Source organism: Ranitomeya imitator, chromosome 1 (genome assembly GCF_032444005.1).
Source record: "Ranitomeya imitator isolate aRanImi1 chromosome 1, aRanImi1.pri, whole genome shotgun sequence".
NCBI lineage: Eukaryota > Metazoa > Chordata > Amphibia > Anura > Dendrobatidae > Ranitomeya > Ranitomeya imitator.
In genome coordinates this window covers 768,159,094-768,183,536 of record NC_091282.1, presented here as the reverse complement: position 1 = coordinate 768,183,536, position 24,443 = coordinate 768,159,094, and the positions used below count along the sequence as shown (strand labels likewise).

Below are 24,443 nucleotides of genomic sequence, written 5' to 3'. Positions count from 1 at the left end.
TTGTTGACCCAGATTGGCAGCCATTGGGGGAAGAGGGTGCCGCTGCCAGTAGCTCAGATGCGGAGGAGGATGATCCGCAGCAGCCATCTACATCGCAACAGCTTTCATTTGGCAGGTCCGTATCTGACCAAAAATGTTTGTCAAATCCAAAAACAGTTTTAGGACACCGTGGCCATCCCGTGAAAGTAGCACAGCGTGCAATGCCTGAAAAGGTCATCCATAGTAGGAAGAGTGCAGTGTGGGCATTTTTTAACCAAGATCCGAATGATCAGTGCAAAGGTATCTGTAAGAAGTGCTCAAAGACCTTTAGCAGAGGGAAGAATCTCCAAAGTTTAAATACAACGTGCATGCGTAGACATTTAACCAGCATGCACTTGCAAGCCTGGACTAACTACCAAACGTCCAGTACCGTTGGTGCACCTGCTCAGAATGAAGGTAGTCAGCAACACTACATTGCTTCCCTCACAGTAAGCCCACCGGTTAGGACACCACCAGCAGCAAGTGTGGAGGTATCGTCGCGAGGCCAAAGCAGTCAGGGAATCACAAGGTTCTTGGTAGGAAACACTGTAGGTAGGCCAACATCAAGAATACCATCACCAACCCTCTCTCAATCTGCCATGTCCACCACCACCCCCGCTAGTTCCACCATATGCACCTCTCCAGTCAAGGTCACCCTATAAGAGACTCTCGTTCGGAAAAGAAAGTACTCATCCTGTCATCCGCGTACACAGGGTTTGAACGCCCACATTGCTAGATTAATCTCGTTAGAGATGATGCCCTACCGTTTGGTTGAAAGCGAAGCTTTCAAAGCCCTGATGGCCTACGCAATACCACGCTATGACCTACCCAGTCGACACTTCTTTGCAAGAAAAGCCATCCCAGCCCTCCACCAGCATGTCAAAGACAGCATTGTCCATGCACTGAGGCAATCAGTCAGTAGAAAGGTGTACCTCACAACAGTTGCATGGACCAGTAGACATGGCCAGGGACGTTACGTGTCCATTACCACACACTGGGTTAATGTGGTGGATGCAGGGTCCACAGGGGACAGCCATAGCGGGACAGTTCTGCCTAGCCCATGGTCTAGGAAACAGTTGGCTGTAGGCGTTCGCCACCCCTCCTCCTCCGCCAGAAGTGAAAGCTCGTCCACAGAGCGCAGTCGCACGACCACTCCATTCGCAGCTGCCAGTGTTGCACACGAGGTGTCCCATTATGGAACAGCTAGTGGTAAGCGTCAGCAGGCTGTGCTACAAATTAAGTGTTTGGGCGACAGCAGACACCGCGGAAGTACTGGCTGAGTATTTGCACGAGAAACTCACTCATGGCTGGGCAGTGTACATCTTGAGGCAGGCAAGGTAGTCAGTGATAACGGAAGGAATTTTATGGCTGCCATAGCCCTTTCAGAACTGAAACACATTTCTTGCCTGGCTCACACCTTGAACCTGGTGGTGCAGTGCTCCCTGAAAAATTATCCGGAGTTACCAGCCCTGCTCCTGAAGGTGTGAAGACTTTGCTCGCACATCCGCCGGACGCCCGTACACTCCAGCCATATGCAGAACCATCAGCGATCGCTGAATCTTCCCCAGCACCGCCTAATAATCGACGTTGCAACAAGGTGGAACTCCACACTGCACATGCTTCAGAGGCTGTGCGAACAGAGGCGTGCTGTCATTTATTTGTGGGAGGATACACATACACGGGCAGGCAGTTGGATGGCAGACATGGAGTTGTCTGGTGTGCAGTGGTCGAAGCTCCAAGACCTCTGTCAAGTCCTTCAGTGTTTTGAGGAATGCACACGGCTGGTAAGTGCAGACGACGCCATCATAAGCATGAGCATCCCACTAATGCGTCTGCTGATGCAAAGTTTGACACACATCAAGGAGCAGGCGTCTGCAGCCGAGGAGGAGGGAAGCCTTGATGACAGTCAGCCATTGTCTGGTCAGGGAACTCTCCTGGACGAGGTGGCGGATGAAGAGGAGGATGATGGGGATGAATATTTATGGGAGGATGCTTCTCAGGGGGCAATAGAAACTGGTGGCGTTGCAAGGTCAGGTACGGGGTTTTTGCGGGCCACAAGTGATGTTGATTTGCAAGAAAGTGCTCCTCAACCCAGCACAAGCAGTGAATTGACACCTGGAATATTGGCCCACATGGCAGAGTATGCCTTGCGTATCCTAAAAAGGGACCCCCGCATTATCAAAATGATGACCGATGACGATTACTGGTTGGCCTGCCTCCTGGATCCACGATACAAAGGAAAATTACAAAATATCATGCCACATGAGAACCTGGAGCAAATATTGGCTACCAAACAAGCAACTCTTGTAGACCATTTGGTTCAGGCACTCCCAGCACACAGAGGCGGTGATGGTTCTCACCCGAGATGTAGGGGGCAACATGGCAGAGGTGTTAGAGGTGCACAAATCCGAAGTGGCGTTGGACAGAGAGGTTTTATGACCAGGTTGTGGAGTGATTTCGCAATGACCGCAGACACGACAGGTACTGCTGCATCAATTCAAATTGACAGGAGACAGCATTTGTCCAGTATGGTTACTAACTATTTTTCCTCCCTTATCGATGTTCTCCCTCACAGGTCATTCCCCTTTGATTACTGGGCATCTAAAATAGACACCTGGCCTGAATTGGCAGAATATGCATTACAGGAGCTCGCTTACCCAGCTGCTAGTGTGCTATCAGAAAGAGTCTTCAGTGCTGCTGCTTCAATACTGACCGAAAAAAGGACACGTCTGGCTACCAGAAATGTTGATGATCTAACCTTCATTAAAATGAACCAATCATTGATTTCAAATTGTTTTGCCCCACCTTCCCCTGCTGACACGTAGCTTGCCTTAAAAATGTCTTGCTTTTGGCCTCCTCTTACTTACTGCTCCAATTCCTCCATTTGCAGCTGCTGAATGTCCACCATTGGCCATTTTTATACCTCCCTAAATGGGCTGACTCCCCCCACAGAGCCGTGGTCACCACTTGGCGCAAGCACCCGTGCGAATGCCGTTTGCCTGGACAGGTGGGTGTGCCCACTCTTGGGTGACGGCACTGGCACAGGATCCCTCATAGTACAATGAAGTGTCTCTGATGGTGGTGGTGCACAACCAACGTCAGACACACTGTCGTAATATGAGGGGCCCTGTTCCAGTACCGCCGCCCACGGGAGAGTGTTCCCCCCCAGCTCAAACAGTGCTCTACCACTTGCAAAACTTACCTCTCCCTGCTCCCCCACTGTGTAGTCTGTGATGGTAAATCTTTCAATGGCACTGCCAATTCAAATTTCTTGAAATGATAGATGATAGTTAAAATATACAGAGGCCCTGGCCTCCATTTAGACCAGTTAATACTTTGCGCCAACTACCACTGTCTGCTACTCAGCAGAGGAGCCCACCCCTGTACCTAGCTGTACCAGCTTATTTATGAACATCTTTTTGGCTGACATTTAGCCCACTTTATTATTTTGGCCTACTAACTGTCAGCCACTTATTACAGTTGTCCTCCACTGAACAAAGCAATGCCATCTGTGTACTCCTGTTACCAATTGTGAACTGCATTTAGCCTACTTTTTTATTTTAGGCCCAAGTCTGTGTGAGCCTCTCATAAAAGTTGTCCTCCGCTGAACAAAGCTATGCCGCCTGTTTAGTCCTGTTAGCAATTTTGAACTGCATTTAGCCTACTTACTTATTTGGGCCTAGTAACTGTGTCAGCCACTCATTACAGTTGTCGTCCGCTGAACAAAGCAATGCCGCCAGTTTAGTCCTGTTACCAATTTTGAACTGCATTTAGCCTACTTACTTTTTGGGGCCTACTAACTGTGTCAGCCTCTCATTACAGTTGTCCTCCGCTGAACAAAGCAATGCCGCCTGTTTAGTCCTGTTACCAATTTTGAACTGGATTTAGCCTACATTTGTATTTGGGACTATATCTGGTGTTTCCTCCTCATCCTGCCCATTGCCCAGCCACTGCTAGATGAGTCTGCTGGTACATTGACCCAGACCACTACATTCCCCTTGCACTCTACACAGCCAGAATCTGACCCTGCTGAAAGTCAGGTTCCCCTTCCCGCATACTATACCACCTTACACGGGGACAAAGAGGAAGGTGCAGATGAAAGTGCAGGTTCCTTCATCAGGTGGGGGGGGCATACTCGTTGGCACTGGCACAGGGCAGGGCAGTACGCAAAAGTGTCTCTGGCAGTGGGAGGCGCCGCCCGCCGTCAATCACACCGCCATACTATGAGGGGCCCTGTGCCAGTGCCAACTAGTGGGCCCCCCCTGCTTGCTCAGGATCGCAGCACTTGCAAAGTTGAAATACTTACGTCTCCCTGCTTCCACCACCGTGACGTATTCCGCGTTTCCTGGGCCCACGAAAATCTTGAGCCAGCCCTACCCCCCCACAACTTTAGCCAAATGAGCCCCTGTTTTCAATGCCTAACTATTATTATAAAGTAAATTAAGATTGACAAGCTTAAGAAATACGAATTGATGTTTTTGGCATTAAAATGGGCACTGCAGGTGTTTTCCGGTCCTCCACTCACTGCCGACTTTGATTCCCCATTGACTTGCATTGGGTTTCGTATTTCGGCCGACCCCCGACTTTTCGCAATAATCGGCCGATTTCACCCGACCCGACTTTTGAGAAAGTTGGGTTTCGCGAAACCCGACTCGATCCTTAAAAAGTAAAAGCCGCTCAACTCTAGTAATGTGGACACTGGGGCTTCACCTCAGACGTCCATCATGGGGTTAAACCTGAAACTAAGGCTGCCATCACACTAGCAATATTTGGTCAGTATTTTACATCAGCATTTGTAAGCCAAAACACGGACTAGTAATAAAATTCAGAATTAAATAAAGGGTTAAACCAGAGGATCCAAGATAGTGAAATCCCAGAAGCCTTCAGTGACCAGACCTCAAAACTACAGGCCCCCTCCCCAGACTCAGTCATCTAAGATGGCAATTCCCTCAGCCTATACCCAGGGAACAAACCACAAGACACATGGCTACCACCTTTACAGCAAAGTGGGCGCCTGGTCACTGACGGGTGAGGGGCCACCCCCTCTACAGCAGAGTGGCCTGTGTTTCACAGTCAGGAAAATATGAATTATTTCCATTGTTCTGGGGACACAACCAGAACTGGCCCACTGCTCCTCCCACCATTAGTTTCTGTAGTACCAAATCCTAGGTACAGCCCCTCTCGCTCTGTGGATTTCCACCCCTCCCTTCAAGCAAATGGTCAGCTTGGAATGCTGAGTGTTATTGCCTGCCAGGACTAGCAGAGCTGAATGCCTTTTTCCCTCCAAAAAAAAAAAAAAAACTCTTTGAGTGTTTTGTTTATAAGACAAAGTCAAATTCAATAATACACATTAATCTCAGAAACATGAAAATTAGATTTCCAGGATCCGGACACTTAGGATTACGCATAGCAGCGTTTTACGGCATTTAGGGCCATCAGAAATCTGGGTAATGAATTTCTGCCCACCCGCAAATCCCAGACATACCGTGTGTGTACTCTAAAAAAATGGTAAAATCAAAAAGGAAAAAAAATAATGCCATTATCTTTGGCCTGAAAGATCACAGGCCAAAGATAGGAAGAAAAGGAGTTATATATAGCTTTCAAAGATGTGTGTACCTCCCAGAAAACAGCCCATATGCGAGGTCAGCAAAGTGGGAGTTTTTCGTTTTATGGCTGAAGTATAAAACAGGAACGTCCATCTTTGGCCTCTTTCACACTTCCGTCTTGCAGTCCCGTCACAATGCGTCGTTTTGTGAAAAAAATGCATCCTGCAAATTTGCCTGCATGATGCGTTTTTTTCCCATAGACTTGTATAAGTGACGTATCGCGACGCTTGGCCACACGTTTCGTCTGTCGCGCACTGGATCCTGCGCAATTTGACGGCACGTCATCTGGAAAAAAAACGTTTAATGAAACCTTTTTTGTCAGTGTCGGAAAAACGTGCAACGACGCATCCTGCGGCATACATCGTTGGCTAGAATGGCAGCCTATGGACGCAGGATGCGTCTTTGCCTGTGAAAAGCAGGAATCCAGCGACGTATTGCGTTTTTATATTCTGAGCATGCCTAGAAGGATTTTCTAGTCTGGGGAAATTCTCACTCTCTCTAAATTTATACCTGAAAATTCTGGCAGGAACCCATTCAACGCAGCCGTCATAACACTGGATGCGTTACACATGTTTTCCGTAATTTTCACAACGTCCGTTGATATGTCACTTCACTGCATTCCGCCGCACCCCGACCGACGGAAGTGTGAAAGACGCCTTTGGCATGCATTCAGAGCCAGGTGAGACAGCTGAACACCATGCTGTGGTACTGGATCATTTCTTTGGGATCTCTCCTCCTTTATTGACACGTCATATCTGTGACTGAGATTTAGTAAGTTTCGTATTTTCATCTTGTTTTATTTCATAACTGTTCATACATATTTGTATTTTGTCTCTTTGTAATATTGTTTGCATCTTTTGTAAACACTGCTGATTTTTGCGGAGTAAAATAATAAATTTGATAGCTTCGTTCTTCTTGTTCTACAGTCATGGCCAAAAGTATTGACACTACTGCAATTCTGTCAGATAATACTCAGTTTCTTCCTGAAAATAATTGTAAACACAAATTATTTGGTATTATTATCTTCATTTAATTTGTCTTAAATGATAAAACACAAAAAGAATTGTCCTAAAGCCAAATTGGATATAATTCCACACCAAACATAAAAAAGGGGGTGGACAAAAGTATTGGCACTGTTTGAAAAATCATGTGATGCTTCTCTAATTTGTGTAATTAACAGCACCTGTAATTTACCTGTGGCACCTAACAGGTGTTAGCAATAACTAAATCACACTTGCAGCCAGTTGACATGAATTAAAGCTGACTCAACTGCTGTCCTGTGTCCTTGTGTGTACCACATTGAGCATGGAGAAAAGAAAGGAGACCAAAGAACTGTCTGAGGACTTGAGAAACCAAATTGTGAGGAAGCATGAGCTCTCTCAAGGCTACAAGTCCATCTCCAAAGACCTGAATGTTCTTGTGTCTACCGTGCGCAGTGTCATCAAGAAGTTTAACCCCTTAGCGACCGCCAATACGCCTTTTAACAGCGGCCGCTAAGGGTACTTAAACCACAGCGCTGTTAATTAACGGCGCTGTGGAAAAAGTGAATAGCGCCCCCCAGAGTTGGATTATCTCCGGGGTCTCGGCTGCCGGGGGTAGCCGAGACCCCAGAGAATATGATTCGGGGGGGGGGTTTTACCCACCCTGCATATGCGATCGCCGGTAATTAACCGTTTACCGGCGATCGCAAAAAAACAAAAACAAAACGCGATCTCTTTTTAATTTCTCTGTCCTCCGATGTGATCGCACATCGGAGGACAGAGAAAAGGGGTCCCAGGTAGCCCCCCAATACTTACCTATCTCCCCCGATGCTCCTCGTGGCTCCCGGTGGGCGCCGCCATCTTCAAAATGGCGGGCGCATGCGCAGTGCGCCTGCCGGCCGGCCCCGCCAAAATCTTTGGGGTCTCGGCTGCCGGGGGTAGCCGAGACCCCAAAGAACATGATCGGGGTCGGTTTTACCGACCCCTGTTTTGCGATCGCTGGTAATTAACTGTTTACCGGCGACCGCAAAAAAAAAATAAAAATAAATAAAGTGTAATTCTCTGTCCTCTGATGTGATCACACATCAGAGGACAGAGAAATAGGGGGATTCAGGGACCCTAGCATACTCACCTGTGTCCCTGGATCCTCCTGCTGCTCCTCCTGGCTGCCGGGGAAAAGAAAATGGCGGGCGCATGCGCAGTGCGCCCGCCATCTGTCTCCATCTGCTGGCCGGCAGGAGAACAGCAGTTGGGGCTAAAATTAGGGTTAGGGGTAGGGCTAGGGTAAGGGCTAGGGTTAGGGGTAGGGCTAAGGCTAAATTTAGGGTTAGGGTTGGGGCTAAATTTAGGGTTAGGCTTCTTTCACACTTACGTCGGTACGGGGCCGTCGCAATGCGTCAGCCCGACATACCGACGCACGTTGTGAAAATTGTGCACAACGTGGGCAGCGGATGTAGTTTTTCAACGCAGCCGCTGCCCAATCTATGTCCTGGGGAGGAGGGGGCGGAGTTACGGCCACGCATGCGCGGTCAGAAATGGCGGATGCGACGTACAAAAAAACGTTTCATTGGACTTTTTTTGTGCCGACGGTCCGCCAAAACAACTGATCCAGTGCACGACGGACGCGACGTGTGGCCATCCGTCACGATCCTTCGGCAATACAGGTCTATGGGCAAAAAACGCATCCTGCGGGCACATTTGCAGGATCCGTTTCTTGTCCAAAACTACGGATTGCGACGGATGCCAAACGACGCAAGTGTGAAAGTAGCCTTAGGGCTAGGGTTAGGGTTGTGGCTAAAGTTAGGGTTAGAGTTGGGATTAGGGTTAGGATTAGGGTTAGGGTTGGCATTAGGGTTACGCTTGGGATTAGGGTTAGGTTTGGGATTAGGGTTAAGGTTAGGGTTGTGATTAGGGGTGTATTGGGATTAGGGTTAGGTTTGAGGTTAGGGTTGAGATTAGGATTAGGGGTGTTGGATTTAGGGTTTTGATTAGGGTTATGGTTAGGATTGACATTAGGGTTGTTTTGGGGTAAGGGTTGTGATTATGGTTAGGGTTAGTGATTAGGATTATGGATCAGGTTGGGATTAGGGTTAGGGGTGTTTTGGAGTTGGGTTGGCTACAATTGGGGGGTTTCCACTGTTTAGGTACATCAGGGGGTCTCCAAACACGACAGCCAATTTTGCGCTCAAAAAGTCAAATGGTGCTCCCTCCCTTCTGAGCTCTGCCGTGCGCCCAAACAGTGGGTTACCCCCACATATGGGGCATCAGCGTACTCGGGATAAATTGGACAACAACTTCTGGGGTCCAATTTCTCTTGTTACCCTTGTGAAAATAAAAACTTGGGGGCTACAAAATCTTTTTTGTGGAAATTTTTTTTTTTATGACTCTGCATTATAAACTTCTGTGAAGCACTTGGGCATTCAATGTTCTCACCACACATCTATAAGTTCCTTGGGGGGTCTAGTTTGCAAAACGGGGTCACTTGTGGGGGGTTACTACTGTTTAGGTACATCAGGGGCTCTGCAAACTCAACATACCGCCCACAGACCATTCTATCAAAGTCTGCATTCCAAAACGGCGCTCCTTCCCTTCCGAGCTCTGCCGTGCGCCCAAACAGTGGTTTACCCCCACATATGGCGCATCAGCGTACTCGGGATAAATTGGACAACAACTATTGCAGTCCAATTTCTGTTACCTTTGTGAAAATAAAAACTTGGTTGCTACAATATCTTTTTTGTGAAAAAAAAAATATTTTTTATTTTCACGACTCTGCATTATAAACTTCTGTGACGCACTTGGGCATTCAAAGTTCTCACCACACATCTAGATAAGTTCCTTGGGGGGTCTAGTTTCCAAAATAGTGTCACTTGTGGGGGGTTTCCACTGTTTAGGCACATCAGGGGCTCTCTAAACGTGACATGGCGTCCCATCTCAATTCCAGCCAATTCTGCATTGAAAAAGTCAAACGGCGCTCCTTCACTTCTAAGTTCTGCGGTGCGTCCAAAAAGTGGTTTACCCCCACATATGGGGTATTGGCGTATTCAGGAGAAATTGCATAACAACATTTATGGTTACATTTCTGTTTTTACACATGTGAAAATAAAAAAAATGGTTCTGAATTAAGATGTTTGCAAAAAAAAGTTAAATGTTCATTTTTTCCTTCCACTTTGTTTCAGTTCCTGTGAAGCACATAAAGGGTTAATAAACTTCTTGAATGTGGTTTTGAGAACCTTGAGGGGTGTAGTTTTTAGAATGGTGTCACACTTCATTATTTTCTATCATATAGACCCCTCAAAATGACTTCAAATGTGATGTGGTCCCTAAAAAAAAAATGGTGTGTTGTGAATTCTGTGGCAGAGCTCCCTCCTGTGGTCACAAGTGGTACTTCGGCTGATTCTTTCTATGAGCTTCCGTTGGTGGAGGAGAGTGGTACTGCGGCTTCTGAGTTTCCTTCCTCAGGTGATGTGGGGAAGTCGTTAGGTGCTGCTCTATTTAACTCCACCTAGTGCTTTGATCCTGGCCTCCAGTCAATGTTCTAGTATAGGACTTGCTTCCTCCTGGATCGTTCCTGTGGCCTGCTGCTCTGCATAGCCAAGTTCCGCTTTTGTTATTTTGTTTTCTGTTTTTTTCTGTCCAGCTTGCTTATTTGGTTTTTCTTGCTTGCTGGAAGCTCTGGGACGCAGAGGGTGTACCTCCGTGCCGTTAGTCGGTACGGAGGGTCTTTTTGCCCCCTTTGCGTGGTTGTTTGTAGGGTTTTGTGTTGACCGCAAAGTTACCTTTCCTATCCTCGCTCTGTTCAGAAAGTCAGGCCTCACTTTGCTAAATCTATTTCATCTCTACGTTTGTCTTTTCATCTTAACTCACAGTCATTATATGTGGGGGCTGCCTTTTCCTTTGGGGTATTTCTCTGAGGCAAGGTAGGCTTATTTTCTATCTTCAGGCTAGCTAGTTTCTCAGGCTGTGCCGAGTTGCATAGGGAGCGTTAGGCGCAATCCACGGCTGCCTCTAGTGTGGTTGGAGAGGATTAGGGATTGCGGTCAGCAGAGTTCCCACGTCTTAGAGCTCGTTCTATGTTTTTGGGTTATGGTCAGGTCACTGTATGTGCTCTGACTTCTATGTCCATTGTGGTACTGAATTACCTTATCATAACAGTGTTGTAAAAATGAGAAATTGCTGGTCAACTTTTAACCCTTATAACTCCCTAACAAAAAAAAAATTTTTGTTTCCAAAATTGTGCTGATGTAAAGTAGACATGTGGGAAATGTTATTTATTAACTATTTTTCGTGACATATCTCTCTGATTTAAGGGCATAAAAATACAAAGTTTGAAAATTGCAAAATTTTAAAAATTTTCGCCATATTTCCGTTTTTTTCATAAATAATCGCAAGTAATATCGAAGAAATGTTACCACTAACATGAAGTACAATATGTCACGAAAAAAAACTATCTCAGAATCAGCGGGATCCGTTGAAGCGTTCCAGAGTTATAACCTCATAAAGTGACACTGGTCAGAATTGCAAAAATTGGCTCGGTCATTAAGTACCAAATTGGCTCTGTCACTAAGGGGTTAAAGCCCATGGCACTGTGGCTAACCTCCCTAGATGTGGACGGAAAAGAAAAATTGACAAGAGATTTCAACGCAAGATTGTGCGGATGTTGGATAAAGAACCTCGACTAACATCCAAACAAGTTCAAGCTGCCCTGCAGTCCGAGGGTACAACAGTGTCAACCCGTACTATCAGTCGGCGTCTGAATGAAAAGGGACTGTATGGTAGGAGACCCAGGAAGACCCCACTTCTTACCCCAAGACATAAAAAAGCCAGGCTGGAGTTTGCCAAAACTTACCTGAAAAAGCCTAAGGCCGCCGTCACACTTGCGAGTTTTACGGACGTAAGAGCGCAGAAACTACGTCCGTAAAACTCGCCAAACAAACGGCACAATTATTCTCTATGCCCCTGCTCCTATCTGCCGTATTTTACTGATCCGTATTATACGGCTTTCTACGGCCGTAGAAAATCGCAGCATGCTGCGTTTGTCACCGTATTGCGCAAAAAAAACGCCAATGAAAGTCTATGGAAGCCCCAAAATACGGATTACACACGGACCAGCAGTGTGACTTGAGGACAACCAGCAGAGGGCGCCTCTTATGAACTCGAGCCTGGGAGCTTTCTAGGAAAGTTCCCACGATCTAGGGACAACCGGCAGAGGGCGCCTCACTGCAAATGAAGGTAAATATAGGTCATTGACCTACTTTACCTTCTTTCTCCGGGGTTTTGCAGCAAGGAGCATCGCTGCATTAGCAGAACTCCTTGCTGCAAAATATTTTAACCCCTTCAGATGGATTTACATCGTTGGACATTACAGATCTTCGGAAGGTAAGGATATTGTTGGTTTATTTATTTTTTTTGTTACAGAACGAGGGTCTTCAGTGACTGGATTGGGCGTTGAATAAAATATTACAACAACCTTTGTGTTTATTTCATTAAAATAATTTTTAATAATGTGTTTGTGTTTTTTTAACCCTTTACTAGTATTGGATCAATAATGGATAGGTGTCATAAATGACGCCTCTCCATTATTAATTTGGCTTAATGTCACCTTACAATAGAAAGGTGGCATTAACCCTTCATTACCCCATATCCCACCGCTACACGGGAATGGGAAGAGAGTGGCCAAATGCCAGAATAGGCGCATCTTCCAGATGTGCCTTTTCTGGGGTGGCTGGGGGCAGGTGTTTTTAGCCAGGAAGGGGGGGGGGGGGGACAATAACCATGGACCCTCTCCAGGCTATTCATATCTGCCCTCAGTCACTGGCTTTACTACTCTGGCGGAGAAAATTGCGCGGGAGCCCACGCCAATTTTTTCCGCCATTTAACCCTTTAATTTAGTAGGTAGAACGGCCAAATTTTGCATATACACACTACTAACATTAGTAGTGTGGAATATGCAAAAAAAATGGGGATATGACATGGTTTACTGCATGTAAACCATGTCACAAATCATGTCGGGTTTAGGAAGGAGATAGCAAAAGCCGGTAATTGAATTACCGGCTTTAAAGATATCTAGCGCTGTATGAAATAATAATATATATACATATAAGTGTCTACTGACTATATAATATATAATATATATATATATATATATATATATATATATATATATATATATATATATATATATATATATAATATAGTTTTTTGTTTTTTACACATGGATCCCTTGTATAGCCGTATGTCGGTTTTGCAAGCCTGCGAGAAAAACACGCAGTACGGATGCCATACGGATTACATACGGAGGCTGCCATGCGCAAAAAACGCTGAAACACCCTGCCTACGGAGGAGCTACGGAACACTTTTTTGGGAACTTTTGAGCGTATTACGGCCGTAATATACGGACCGTATTGTCTTACGCCAAGTGTGACGCCGGCCTCAAACGTTTTGGAAGAATGTTCTCTGGTCAGATGAGACAAAAGTAGAGCTTTTTGGGCAAAGGCATCAACATAGAGTTTACAGGAGAAAAAAAAAAAAAAAAAAAAAGGAGGCATTCAAAGAAAGGAACACGGTCCCTACAGTCAAACATGGCGGAGGTTCCCTGATGTTTTGGGGTTGCTTTACTGCCTCTGGCACTGGACTGCTTGACCGTGTGCATGGCATTATGAAGTCTGAAGACTACCAACAAATTTTGCAGCATAATGTAGGGCCCAGTGTGAGAAAGCTGGGTCTCCCTCAGAGGTCATGGGTCTTCCAGCAGGACAATGACCCAAAACACACTTCAAAAAGCACTAGAAAATAGTTTGAGAGAAAGCACTGGAGACTTCTAAGGTGGCCAGCAATGAGTCCAGACCTGAATCCCATAGAACACCTGTGGAGAGATCTAAAAATGGCAGTTTGGAGAAGGCACCCTCCAAATATCAGGGACCTGGAGCAGTTTGCCAAAGAAGAATGGTCTAAAATTCCAGCAGAGCATTGTAAGAAACTCATTGATGGTTACCGGAAGCGGTTGGTCGCAGTTATTTTGGCTAAAGTTTGTGCAACCAAGTATTAGGCTGAGGGTGCCAATACTTTTGTCTGGCCCATTTTTGGAGTTTTGTGTGAAATGATCAATGTTTTGCTTCATTCTCTTTTGTGTTTTTTTCATTTAAGACAAATTAAATGAAGATATTACCAAATCATTTGTGTTTGCAATCATTTTCAGGAAGAAAATGAGTATTATCTGACAGAATTGCAGGGGTGTCAATACTTTTGTCCATGACTCTATAAGCGATCCGCCACGTACGCCGCGTAAATTCAGGCTACCAAAAGGGTGTCTGATCCACCTATAAAAGGTCTGTGGTGGCAGCATAGTTTTCGTATTTATGTGGTGTTGGGGGATTTGGTGACTGGATCGAGGTATATTAAAAAAATATATATATATTGCCGCAATATTTGACATAAAATTAGAGCAGCTGCGCTCATTTTGTTGTCTTCTGTCAATACCCATATTGGTCAGTAAGGCAAGGGGCGCCAGAGAGCTGCAAGTTCCTACTATGTTTGTGGCAGTCACCGACAGGTGGGGGGGCCACTATCTATAGAGTAGAGCGGCCTCCGGGTCACTGATAGGTAGGGCGCCACCACCTCTACAGCAGAGCGGGCGCCTGATCACCGTCAGGTAGGGGGGCCACCCCCTCTACAGCAGAGCGGCCTCTGGGTCACCGATAGGGGAGGGGGGGCAGCCACCACCTCTACAGCAGAGATGTCTCCAAGTCAGGTCACTAATAGATGAGGGGCCCACTACCTCTACAGCAAGCAGTCTTCGGGTCCCCTATAGATAGGGGGACCACTACCTCTACAGCAGAGCGGTTTACGAGTCACCGATGGGTAGGGGGCCACCACCTCTACAGCAGAGCGGCATGCTGGTCACCGGCCATGACCCACGGTGAGGAGCTGATGAGACCCATTAGCTGTTTAAGTGTCTGTTGTATTGCTGCCCCCCCTCATCTTCACGCCATGGATTTAGCATCCATCTTCCATGAAGAGCCCCCTGTCATCATGTTTGTGCTCAAAATTCAATTACCTCCTTATTGATAGCTGAGCGCGGTGTTAAAGCTGCAGACAGCGGGATGTGATTTCCCAGGGGGGCGAGCCCCTCTCTATTTCACTGCTCCACTTCCCCCCAGGTGAATTCCTGAGGCGTCCATATTAATAGGTAATCAGTCACAATTCATTTATTACCAGGCGCCTGTGATTAGCTGCGAGCCGTAGCCCAATTCTTCATTTACTAATGGAAATATTAGTGTTACGGAGGCCGGAGCCCCTAATAATCACCTTCGCAAATGAGACCCATACCATTGACACCATCAGCAGCTGCACCACTTGTTGTCTCCTCATGCAGGTCAGCACTCATCACAAGCCGTCCCCCGGGAGTGACACAGCTGAGACCGCCACGTGCCAGAGATGCCCCCACCCTCCCAAAGCAGGACCCCTGCCCTCATTTCCCATTCACCCTGCACATGACAGCTGGATGGCCCCCCAGAGACCACCATGTAATCATAACTTTCTGCACAGCAGGTGAGGACACAAGACCCCAAGAAGCAGCAGGCATCTCATCAGCATGTCAATGACCCCCAGACAGAGACAGCAAAGACCAGCCCGTGCGCACCACTGCCCTGACAACTCTGAAGTCCTGACAACCAACCACTCTATAGACATCTTGGTCTCCAACCTGTGGCTTTCGGATGTCTCAGAGCTTTGTACTTTACCACCAGGTTTAGAAAACTGCTATGAAAAGCAGCGCTGCAGATGACGACCTGTGAGGAGGTGGCAGAGCAGCCCTGGATGAACCCAGACAGCCGACAGCTCCCCGTTCACCCCACAGCCCAGACAGCCGGAAACGCCCCATACACCCCACAGCCCAGACAGCCGGAAGCTCCCCATACACCCCACAGCCCAGACTGCCGGCCCGGCAGCTCCCCATACACCCCACAGCCCAGACAGCCGGCAGCTCCCCATACACCCCACAGCCCAGACAGCCGGCAGCTCCCCATACACCCCACAGCCCAGACAGCCGGCAGCTCCCCATACACCCCTCAGCCCAGACAGCCGGCAGCTCCCCATACACCCCACAGCCCAGACAGCCGGCAGCTCCCCATACACCCCACAGCCCAGACAGCCGGCAGCTCCCCGTTCACCCCACAGCCCAGACAGCCGGCAGCTCCCCATACACCCCACAGCCCAGACAGCCGGCAGCTCCCCATACACCCCACAGCCCAGACAGCCGGCAGCTCCCCGTTCACCCCATAGCCCAGACAGCCGGCAGCTCCCCATACACCCCACAGCCCAGACAGCCGGCAGCTCCCCGTTCACCCCACAGCCCAGACAGCCGACAGCTCCCCGTTCACCCCACAGCCCAGACAGCCGACAGCTCCCCGTTCACCCCACAGCCCAGACAGCCGACAGCTCCCCGTTCACCCCACAGCCCAGACAGCCGACAGCTCCCCGTTCACCCCACAGCCCAGACAGCCGACAGCTCCCCGTTCACCCCACAGCCCAGACAGCCGACAGCTCCCCGTTCACCCCACAGCCCAGACAGCCGACAGCTCCCCGTTCACCCCACAGCCCAGACAGCCGACAGCTCCCCGTTCACCCCACAGCCGGCAGCTCCCCGTACACCCCACAGCCCAGACAGCCGGCAGCTCCCATTACACCCCACAGCCGGCAGCTCCCCGTACACCCCACAGCCCAGACAGCCGGCAGCTCCCCATACACCCCACAGCCCAGACAGCCGGCAGCTCCCCGTACACCCCACAGCCCAGACAGCCTGAAGCTCCCCGTACACCCCACAGCCCAGACAGCCGGAAGCTCCCCGTACACCCCACAGCCCAGACAGCCGGCAGCTCCCCATACACCCCACAGCCCAGACAGCCGGCAGCTCCCCGTACACCCCACAGCCCAGTTGGCAATTCCCCGTACACCCCGCAGCCCAGACACCTGGCCGCTCCCCGTATACTGCACAGCCCTGACACCCGGCGGCTCCATGTATACTGCACAGCCCTGACACCCGGCCGCTCCATGTATACTGCACAGCCCTGACACCCGGCCACTCCATGTATACTGCACAGCCTTGACACTCGGCTGCTCCATGTATACTGCACAGCCCTGACACCCATCCGCCCCATGTATACTGCACAGCCCTGACACCCGGCCGCTCCATGTATACTGCACAGCCCTGACACCCGGCCGCTCCATGTATACTGTATAGTGCACAGCCCCGACACCCGGCCGCTCCATGTATACTGCACAGCCCTGACACCCGGCCACTCCATATATACTGTATAGTGCACAGCCCTGACACCCATCCGCTCCATGTATACTGCACAGCCCTGACACCCGGCCACTCCATATATACTGTATAGTGCACAGCCCCGACACCCGGCCGCTCCATGTATACTGCACAGCCCTGACACCCGGCCACTCCATGTATACTGCACAGTCCTGGGTGCTCTGTAGCTGCGTACCACAGGCAATGTCACACACGCCTTGGTTTGTACGAGGTGCTGCGGCCACTGACAGTCATACAATTGCCGGCAGTCTCACACTTTATAGGCGGCCATTTAATCTTGGCTGTAAATTCCCATCCTCTCCGCCATCCTCCGAAGCGCAGACTGAAGCAGCAGATGATGAAAAAGTTCTGGAAATTTACAACATGTCAGAAAGCTCGGAGAGTCGGGAATAATTAGAGAGGTGCTGGGCTGTAAATCACGGTGGATAATGAGATGTACCAGGTGGAGGAGGTCATGATACTAGGTCTAGGTGCTAGCCACATGCTAGTAGTAGTTCCTTCTCTTGTTGTCGCCTTTGACACTTCACCCTAATGGCAGAGAAATATGAGCTCTACATAAAGCAGGATTTACTGCGCTATACACTGTGCCCTGCGCAAAACGACAGCGCCGTAAATACACAATCATAGTAGAAAAATGCGAGCATGGCGAGCGGAACGAGGCCTGCAGAGCCTGAGGACTGCAGAGCGGGTCAGGAAAGATGAGGAGCAACACACAACTGGGGGCATCCACAGGCGTCACTATAGTGACAGCACCCACCATAGTGCGGAGTGGCGGGTTGGGTTCTGCTTCCCGCTCAGACTTTGCTCCCATGCGGTGATTACATCACAGCCCCCCCTGAAATGCATGAAACAACAAATAAGCTATGTGTACACGTTGCGGATTCCATAGAATCTGCAGGTAAAATGACCTGCGCTTTACCTGCGGGTTTTCTGCGAATGTCGCCTGCGTTTTTACATCTGCGGATTCCTATAAAGGAATCAGCACAAAGAATTGACATGCTGCAGAAAATAAACCGCTGCGCTTCTGCACCGAATTTTCCACAGCATGTGCACTGCGGATTTGGTGTTCCATAGGTTTACATGGTACTGTACACCGCATGGAAAACTGCTGTGAATACACAAGGCCAATCCGCTGCGGATCCGCAGCCAAATCCGCAACGTGTGCACATAACCTAAATGAGAATTGGATCCTGCTGTGGGATTACTACCCCCATGGGGCTGATCGTCCCTCAACAGTTCATTACAGCACACTGCTCAGTACCTGCTAAGCAGCGCTTGAGAGCAGACGGGGCACGGGAAGAAGAGATTAAAGGGAACCTCTCACCAGTTTCGGCAGATAAGAGATACGACCACCACCTTTCAGACCTGATACACAGCACTCTATAATACTGTATATAAGCCCCAACCCAAACTGGAAGAACTAAAAAATAACTTCTACTCGCCTATGGGGCGGTCCGGTCCGATGGGCGTTGTTCTTCTTGGTCCGGTGCCTTCCATCTTCTTACGAAGCGTCCCTTCGTCATCCACACAGTCTCCTCGGCACAGCGCTCATGCGCAGGCGTACTTCTCTACCCTGTCAAGGGCAGAGCAAAGTACTGCAGTGCGCATGCGCCGAGGCTCTTTGACCTTTCCCGGCGCCTGCGCAGGAGCACTGTGCCGAGGAGACGCGTCACCCACACTAAGCAAGCAGGAGGAAGGCAATGAAGAAGGGAGGCGCTGGACAAAGACCAGTGACACCCATCAGACCAGACCACCCCGCAGGCGTCTACAATAAATTATTTTTCTGTCTTTCCAGGTCTGGTAGGGGGCTTATATACAGCATTATAGAATGAAAGGTGATGGCCGTATCGCTTATCGGGCAAAACTGGTGACAGGTTCCCTTTAAAGGGTATGGGTAGTAATGAGCGAGCACTAAAATGCTCAGGTGCTCGTCCCCCCGGAGGTCTGAAAATGATGGAAACATTGCGGAAGTGGCATGGAAGTAGCATCTCTGAATCCCAGGTCGTTGCTGAGAACAATAGTGCCAGAGTATTACACCACTTTTATGGACTAACAGTAATACAATTTTTGATATATTATATTCATTATGTAAAATAGGGGGCAGGTCAGTGAGGGATCAGTGACCCATCAGAAGCCATACAGATGAATACCTAATCAGAGCACCGAATGAAGACCCCCCCAAACACACAGGCCGCCACAGAGCACGAGCATATCATTAACACAAAACTGAAAGTAAAGATTAAGCAACAGCAAGACGGATTTCATCAACCAAGGTATCATTGTAATCAGTATAACGGCGCCGACCTGACACTGTCTGTAGGTTACTGGGCACACTCCTGCTGACAGGGGCACTTTAAAGGTACCTTCACACTCAGCGACGCTGCAGCGATACCGACAACGATGTCGATCGCTGCAGCGTCGCTGTTTGGTCGCTGGAGAGCTGTCACACAGACAGCCCTCCAGCGACCAACGATCCCGAGGTTCCCGGGTAACCATCGGGTTACTAAGCGCAGGGCCGCGCTTAGTAACCCGATGTTTACCCTGGTTACCAGCGTAAAAGTAAAAAAAAACACTACATACTTACCTACCGCTGTATGTCCCCGGCGCTCTGCTTCTCTGCACTCCTCCTGCACTGGCTGTGAGCACAGCGGCCGGAAAGCAGAGCGGTGACGTCACCGCTCTGCTTTCCGGCTGACCGACGCTCACAGCCAGTGCAGGAGGAGTGCAGAGAAGCAGAGCGCCGAAGACAGACAGCGGTAGGTAAGTATGTAGTGTTTGTTTTTTTTTTACTTTTACGCTGATAACCAGGGTAAACACCGGGTTACTAAGCGCGGCCCTGCGCTTAGTAACCCGATGTTTACCCTGGTTACCAGTGAAGACATCGCTGGATCGGTGTCACACACGCCGATCCAGCGATGTCTGCAGGGAGTCCAGCGACGAAATAAAGTTCTGGACTTTCCTCAGCGACCAACGATCTCCCAGCAGGGGCCTGATCGCTGGTCGCTGTCACACAGAACGATTTCCTTAACGATATCGTTGCTACGTCACAAAAAGCAACGATATCGTTAACGATATCGTTATGTGTGAAGGTACCTTAAGAAACATTCTATGCAATGACTTGTATATAAGGGAAAATAAATAAAAGAAATAAAATGCTCCTCCACACCTTGGACCATGTTCACAGGCAATGTTTTTGCATGTTTGCATTGCTTTCAGTGGTGGAAAAAAAAAAACATTCACCAGGAAACAGAGGTGCAGCTAGGGTTTTGGTTCGGGGGGCACGAAGCTTCTGAGTGTGCCCCTAACCAGGTAACCTTCATTACAACTGGGTGACGCACCCTAATAATGGAGGAGAACCTCAGCAGATGACCGCTCTGATACTGAAGATAATCTCTATATAAAGACCAAGACTGATATTACCGCCATACGGTCAGTGGTAGATAACAGTCCTACAAAACATATAAGAGATCACAGCACAGTTACAGATAATGTCTTCCCGCTGACGTCCTTTCTTATGGATATAGAAAATATAGTACACCGCACACTCTGTATATGTATTGCGAATAGTGAAGGATTTATTAGACAAAATAAGACTATGTGACATGAAAAGCGACCAGAGGTAATTATAATGACGTTTCAGCCCTGCCAGGGCCTTAATCATATAAATCGCTTTAATGTGCACAGAGGAGAGGAAAAGATCCTGGTAGGTAAAGGCATACACTTGGATGCCAGTTTGCTGTGCGTATATCACGCAAAGATAGCCCTGTTGTGGGGTCTTGTAGATGCGGTAAATATGCGGCGCTCCCGCGCCCTGCAGTCAGTGTGTGGCAGGGCCGAAACGTCATTATAATTACCTCTGGTCGCTTTTCATGTCACAGTCTTATTTTGTCTAATAAATCCTTCACTATTCGCAATACATATACAGAGTGTGCGGTGTACTATATTTTCTATGTACGTGGGGCCATTATAGCCCACTACACATGCACCTCGCTCCCTTATTACCCTGAGTGCGCGCCAATTTTCTTTACGTCCTTTCTTATGGAATCATTCAAATTTCCTGTCTTTTCCATCTGGCCCAGACCGACAGGACAACTTCTTCCAGCCAGGACTCAGCTGCAGAGAATACAACAAAGACACATTTCACTTCTCATATTCCAGACCCATCACCATCTATTCCCAACCTGCACAAACTCCTCATCCTGCTGATACCCCAATACTGAGCCGCTGCTGCCGTATGTGTCCCTATTACTGCACCTGATACCCCAATACTGAGCCGCTGCTGCTGTATGTGACCCGATTACTGCACCTGATACCCCAATACTGAGCCGCTGCTGCCATATGTGTCCCTATTACTGCACCTGATACCCCAATACTGAGCCGCTGCTGCCGTATGTGACCCTATTACTGCAAATGATACCCCAATACTGAGCCGCTGCTGCCGTATGTGACCCTATTACTGCACCTGATATCCCAATACTGAGCCGCTGCTGCCGTATGTGTCCCTATTACTGCACCTATTGTGTGGTTCACTGTGCCTTCTAAATTCTAAAGCAACCCTTTATAATATAGTAATGCCGGGTGCAAGTGCCCTAGAAAGCAGTGCCCATATTTTGCCCACTAGAAAGTAATATTGCCCTGTGTGCCCCTTTGATAGTCACAGTAACTCGAGTTCCCCTATAACAATAAGTGCCCACTTTACATTTAATAATGTCCCGAGTCTCCCCACTGTACAGCTCCCCTATACACACCATAATGCTCTCTTATATAAACAGTATACTGACCCCTTAGTAGCCTCCAAACTGTTTGATGGCTCCAACACTGTATGATGGCCCCCTCACTGTAATCTCCACACTATATGATGCCCCTCTAGATTGCCTCCATATAATATAATAAACCAGATAGTCCTCAATATAGTATTATGCACCCCCATAGGCAGACCCTGTAGTACAAGGCAGACCGTGTAGTATAAGACAGACCCCCCATAGGCAGACCCTGTAGTATTAGGCAGACCCCTAGAGAGGTAGACTCTGTAGTATTAGGCAGAGCCCGCCATCGGTAGACCCTGTAGTATAAGGCAGATCCCCCATAGGCAGACCCTGTAGTATTAGGCAGAGCACGCCATAGGCAGACCCTGTAGTATAAGGCATATCCCCCCCCCCCCAATAGGCAGAACCTGTAGTATTAGGCAGCACCCCATAAGAAAATAAATACTCACCTCTCCTTCTTGGTTCCTGCGATGCTCTGAGCACCCGCTCTTCTCCTGACAGCCGGCGCCGGGCAGTGACGTCATCGCGCCCACTGTCAGCGTCGCCGACGTCAGACGCTGACAGGGGGATGATGGGGGAAGGAGCGCAGAGCAGTGCTCCTTCCCTCATCATTGCGATCAGCTGTATCAGCTAAATGAGAGATTCTCCCTGCTCTGCCACAGAAGGTAAAGGCCCCTTCACATTAAGCGACGCTGCAGCGATACCGACAACGATCCGGATCGCTGCAGCGTCGCTGGAGAGCTGTCACACAGACAGCTCTCCAGCGACCAACTATCCCGAGGTCCCCGGTAACCAGGGTAAACATCGGGTAACTAAGCGCAGGGCCGCGCTTAGTAACCCGATGTTTACCCTGGTTACCATGCTAAAAGTAAAAAAAAAAAAAACACTAGATACTTACCTACCGCTGTCCGTCCGCCAGCGCTGCGCTCTGCTTCTCTGCTCTCCTCCTGTACTGGCTGTGAGCCGGAAAGCAGAGCGGTGACGTCACCGCTCTGCTTTCCAGCTCACAGCCAGTACAGGAGGAGTGCAGAGCACAGCGCTGGAGGACAGATGGCTGTAGGTAAGTATCTAGTGTTTTTTTTTTTTTTACTTTTAGCATGGTAACCAGGGTAAACATCGGGTTACTAAGCGCGGCCCTGCGCTTAGTTACCCGATGTTTACCCTGGTTACCAGTGAAGACATCGCTGGATCGGTGTCACACACGCCGATCCAGCGATGTCAGCAGGAGTCCAGCGACGAAATAAAGTTCTGGACTTTATTCAGCGACCAACGATCTCCCAGCAGGGGCCTGATCGTTGGTCGCTGTCACGCATAACGATTTCATTAACGATATCGTTGCTACGTCACAAATAGCAACGATATCGTTAACAATATCGTTATGTGTGAAGGTACCTTAACTGTATAGGCGTGCTGCACGCGCTGATACAGTTACAGTAGCGTAGCTGCGGGTGGGCCCCCTCTGAGCACCGGGCCCGAGACGCCCGCACCCTCTGCTTCCCGGTAGCTACGCTACTGCCAGGAAGTGTAATTTTATTCCCTTATCTGTCCATGTGGTGTGTGAGACATAATCAGACACATTCTGTTTCATTTATGCAGGAGGGACTAAAAGTCACACTTTTTTCCAGGGCCAGCAGCCTGCCCTCATTAAGCATTTTAGGAGGGCCAGCAGACGGCTATACAAAAAAAAAAACCATAGCCATACTTTGCAACTGCAATACAATTTATCCATCTGAGGTGGGCAAATGTTATTTTTCGTATGAATACTGTCAAGTTTGAAACTTGGAGAGCCAGCAGGCGGTCCTCTCAATTTGTAGCGGAACATCAGGTGGTCCTCAATATATTTTTAGAGGGCCAACAGTTGGTCCTCGATATTTTTAGAGGGCCATCAGGTGTCTTGTAGACAGATGAGATCAAGATAGAGCTTTTTGGTAAAGCACACAATTCTGCTGTTTATTATAAATGGAAGGGGTCCGACAAATAATACTGTGCAACAAATTTCAGGGAAGTTCTTGTCCCCTGAGAAAATGTTATTGTATGTTATAGATTTTGATATGCAGAACACGAATATGTGCTCGAAAAGTCTGTATCACGTAAGGTTTTTAACCCCTTCATGACCAGAGCTTGGTTTAGATTTTTCCTTTTTTTTCTCCCCTTCTTTTCAGAGCCATAACTTTTTTATTTTTCTGTCAATATGGCCAAGCAAGGGCTTATTTTTTGCAGGATGAGTTGTACTTTTGAATGACACCATTGGTTTTACCATGTCAGGTACTTGAAAACGGGAAAAAATTCCAAGTGCGGTGAAATAGCAAAACTTGTTTTTTGTTTGGCTTTTTTGCTAGGTTGACTAAATGCTAAAACTGACCTGTTATAATGATTCTCCAGGTCATTACGAGTTCATATAGAGAAAAACCGCGTGCACTATCCAGAAATGGTGCCTTAGTAGGGTCCAAAGCCGTATATAGTGAAAGATAAACTTAGGCACTCAACTTAGTTATCAAGAGACCGGTGCCGGCGTGTGCGACGCGGTATCCACCGCTAGTCTGCACACTAGCGGTGGATACCGCGTCGCACTAGCACAAGCCGGCACCGGTCTCTTGATAACTAACTGGACACTATAACCCGGACTTCATTACCTCGAGCAGCTCATACTGCACTAGTGCCGTACATCCCACATCACGTCCAAGGGATGCTTCTATATCTTCCTTATGGAAATTGTTACTGAAGAAGGCCAAGCATTGAGGCTGAAACGTTTATT

General features: G+C 48.4%; 1 protein-coding gene across 2 annotated transcripts in view; it reads right to left on the bottom strand.

Annotated features, from left to right (window-relative positions):
• Positions 1-24,443, bottom strand: part of LIN52 (lin-52 DREAM MuvB core complex component) — a 74,482-nt gene that overhangs the window by 29,312 nt on the left and 20,727 nt on the right. Inside the window, exon 6 of one of the 2 annotated variants that reach the window (XM_069735724.1) lies at positions 6,471-6,607. The exons of the other annotated variant lie outside the window; for it this stretch is intronic. Coding sequence (XP_069591825.1) covers positions 6,606-6,607 — 2 coding nt within the window. The 3' untranslated portion in view covers positions 6,471-6,605. Of the gene's footprint in view, positions 1-6,470; positions 6,608-24,443 lie in introns of those variants that run through there. 2 annotated transcript variants of the gene reach the window in all.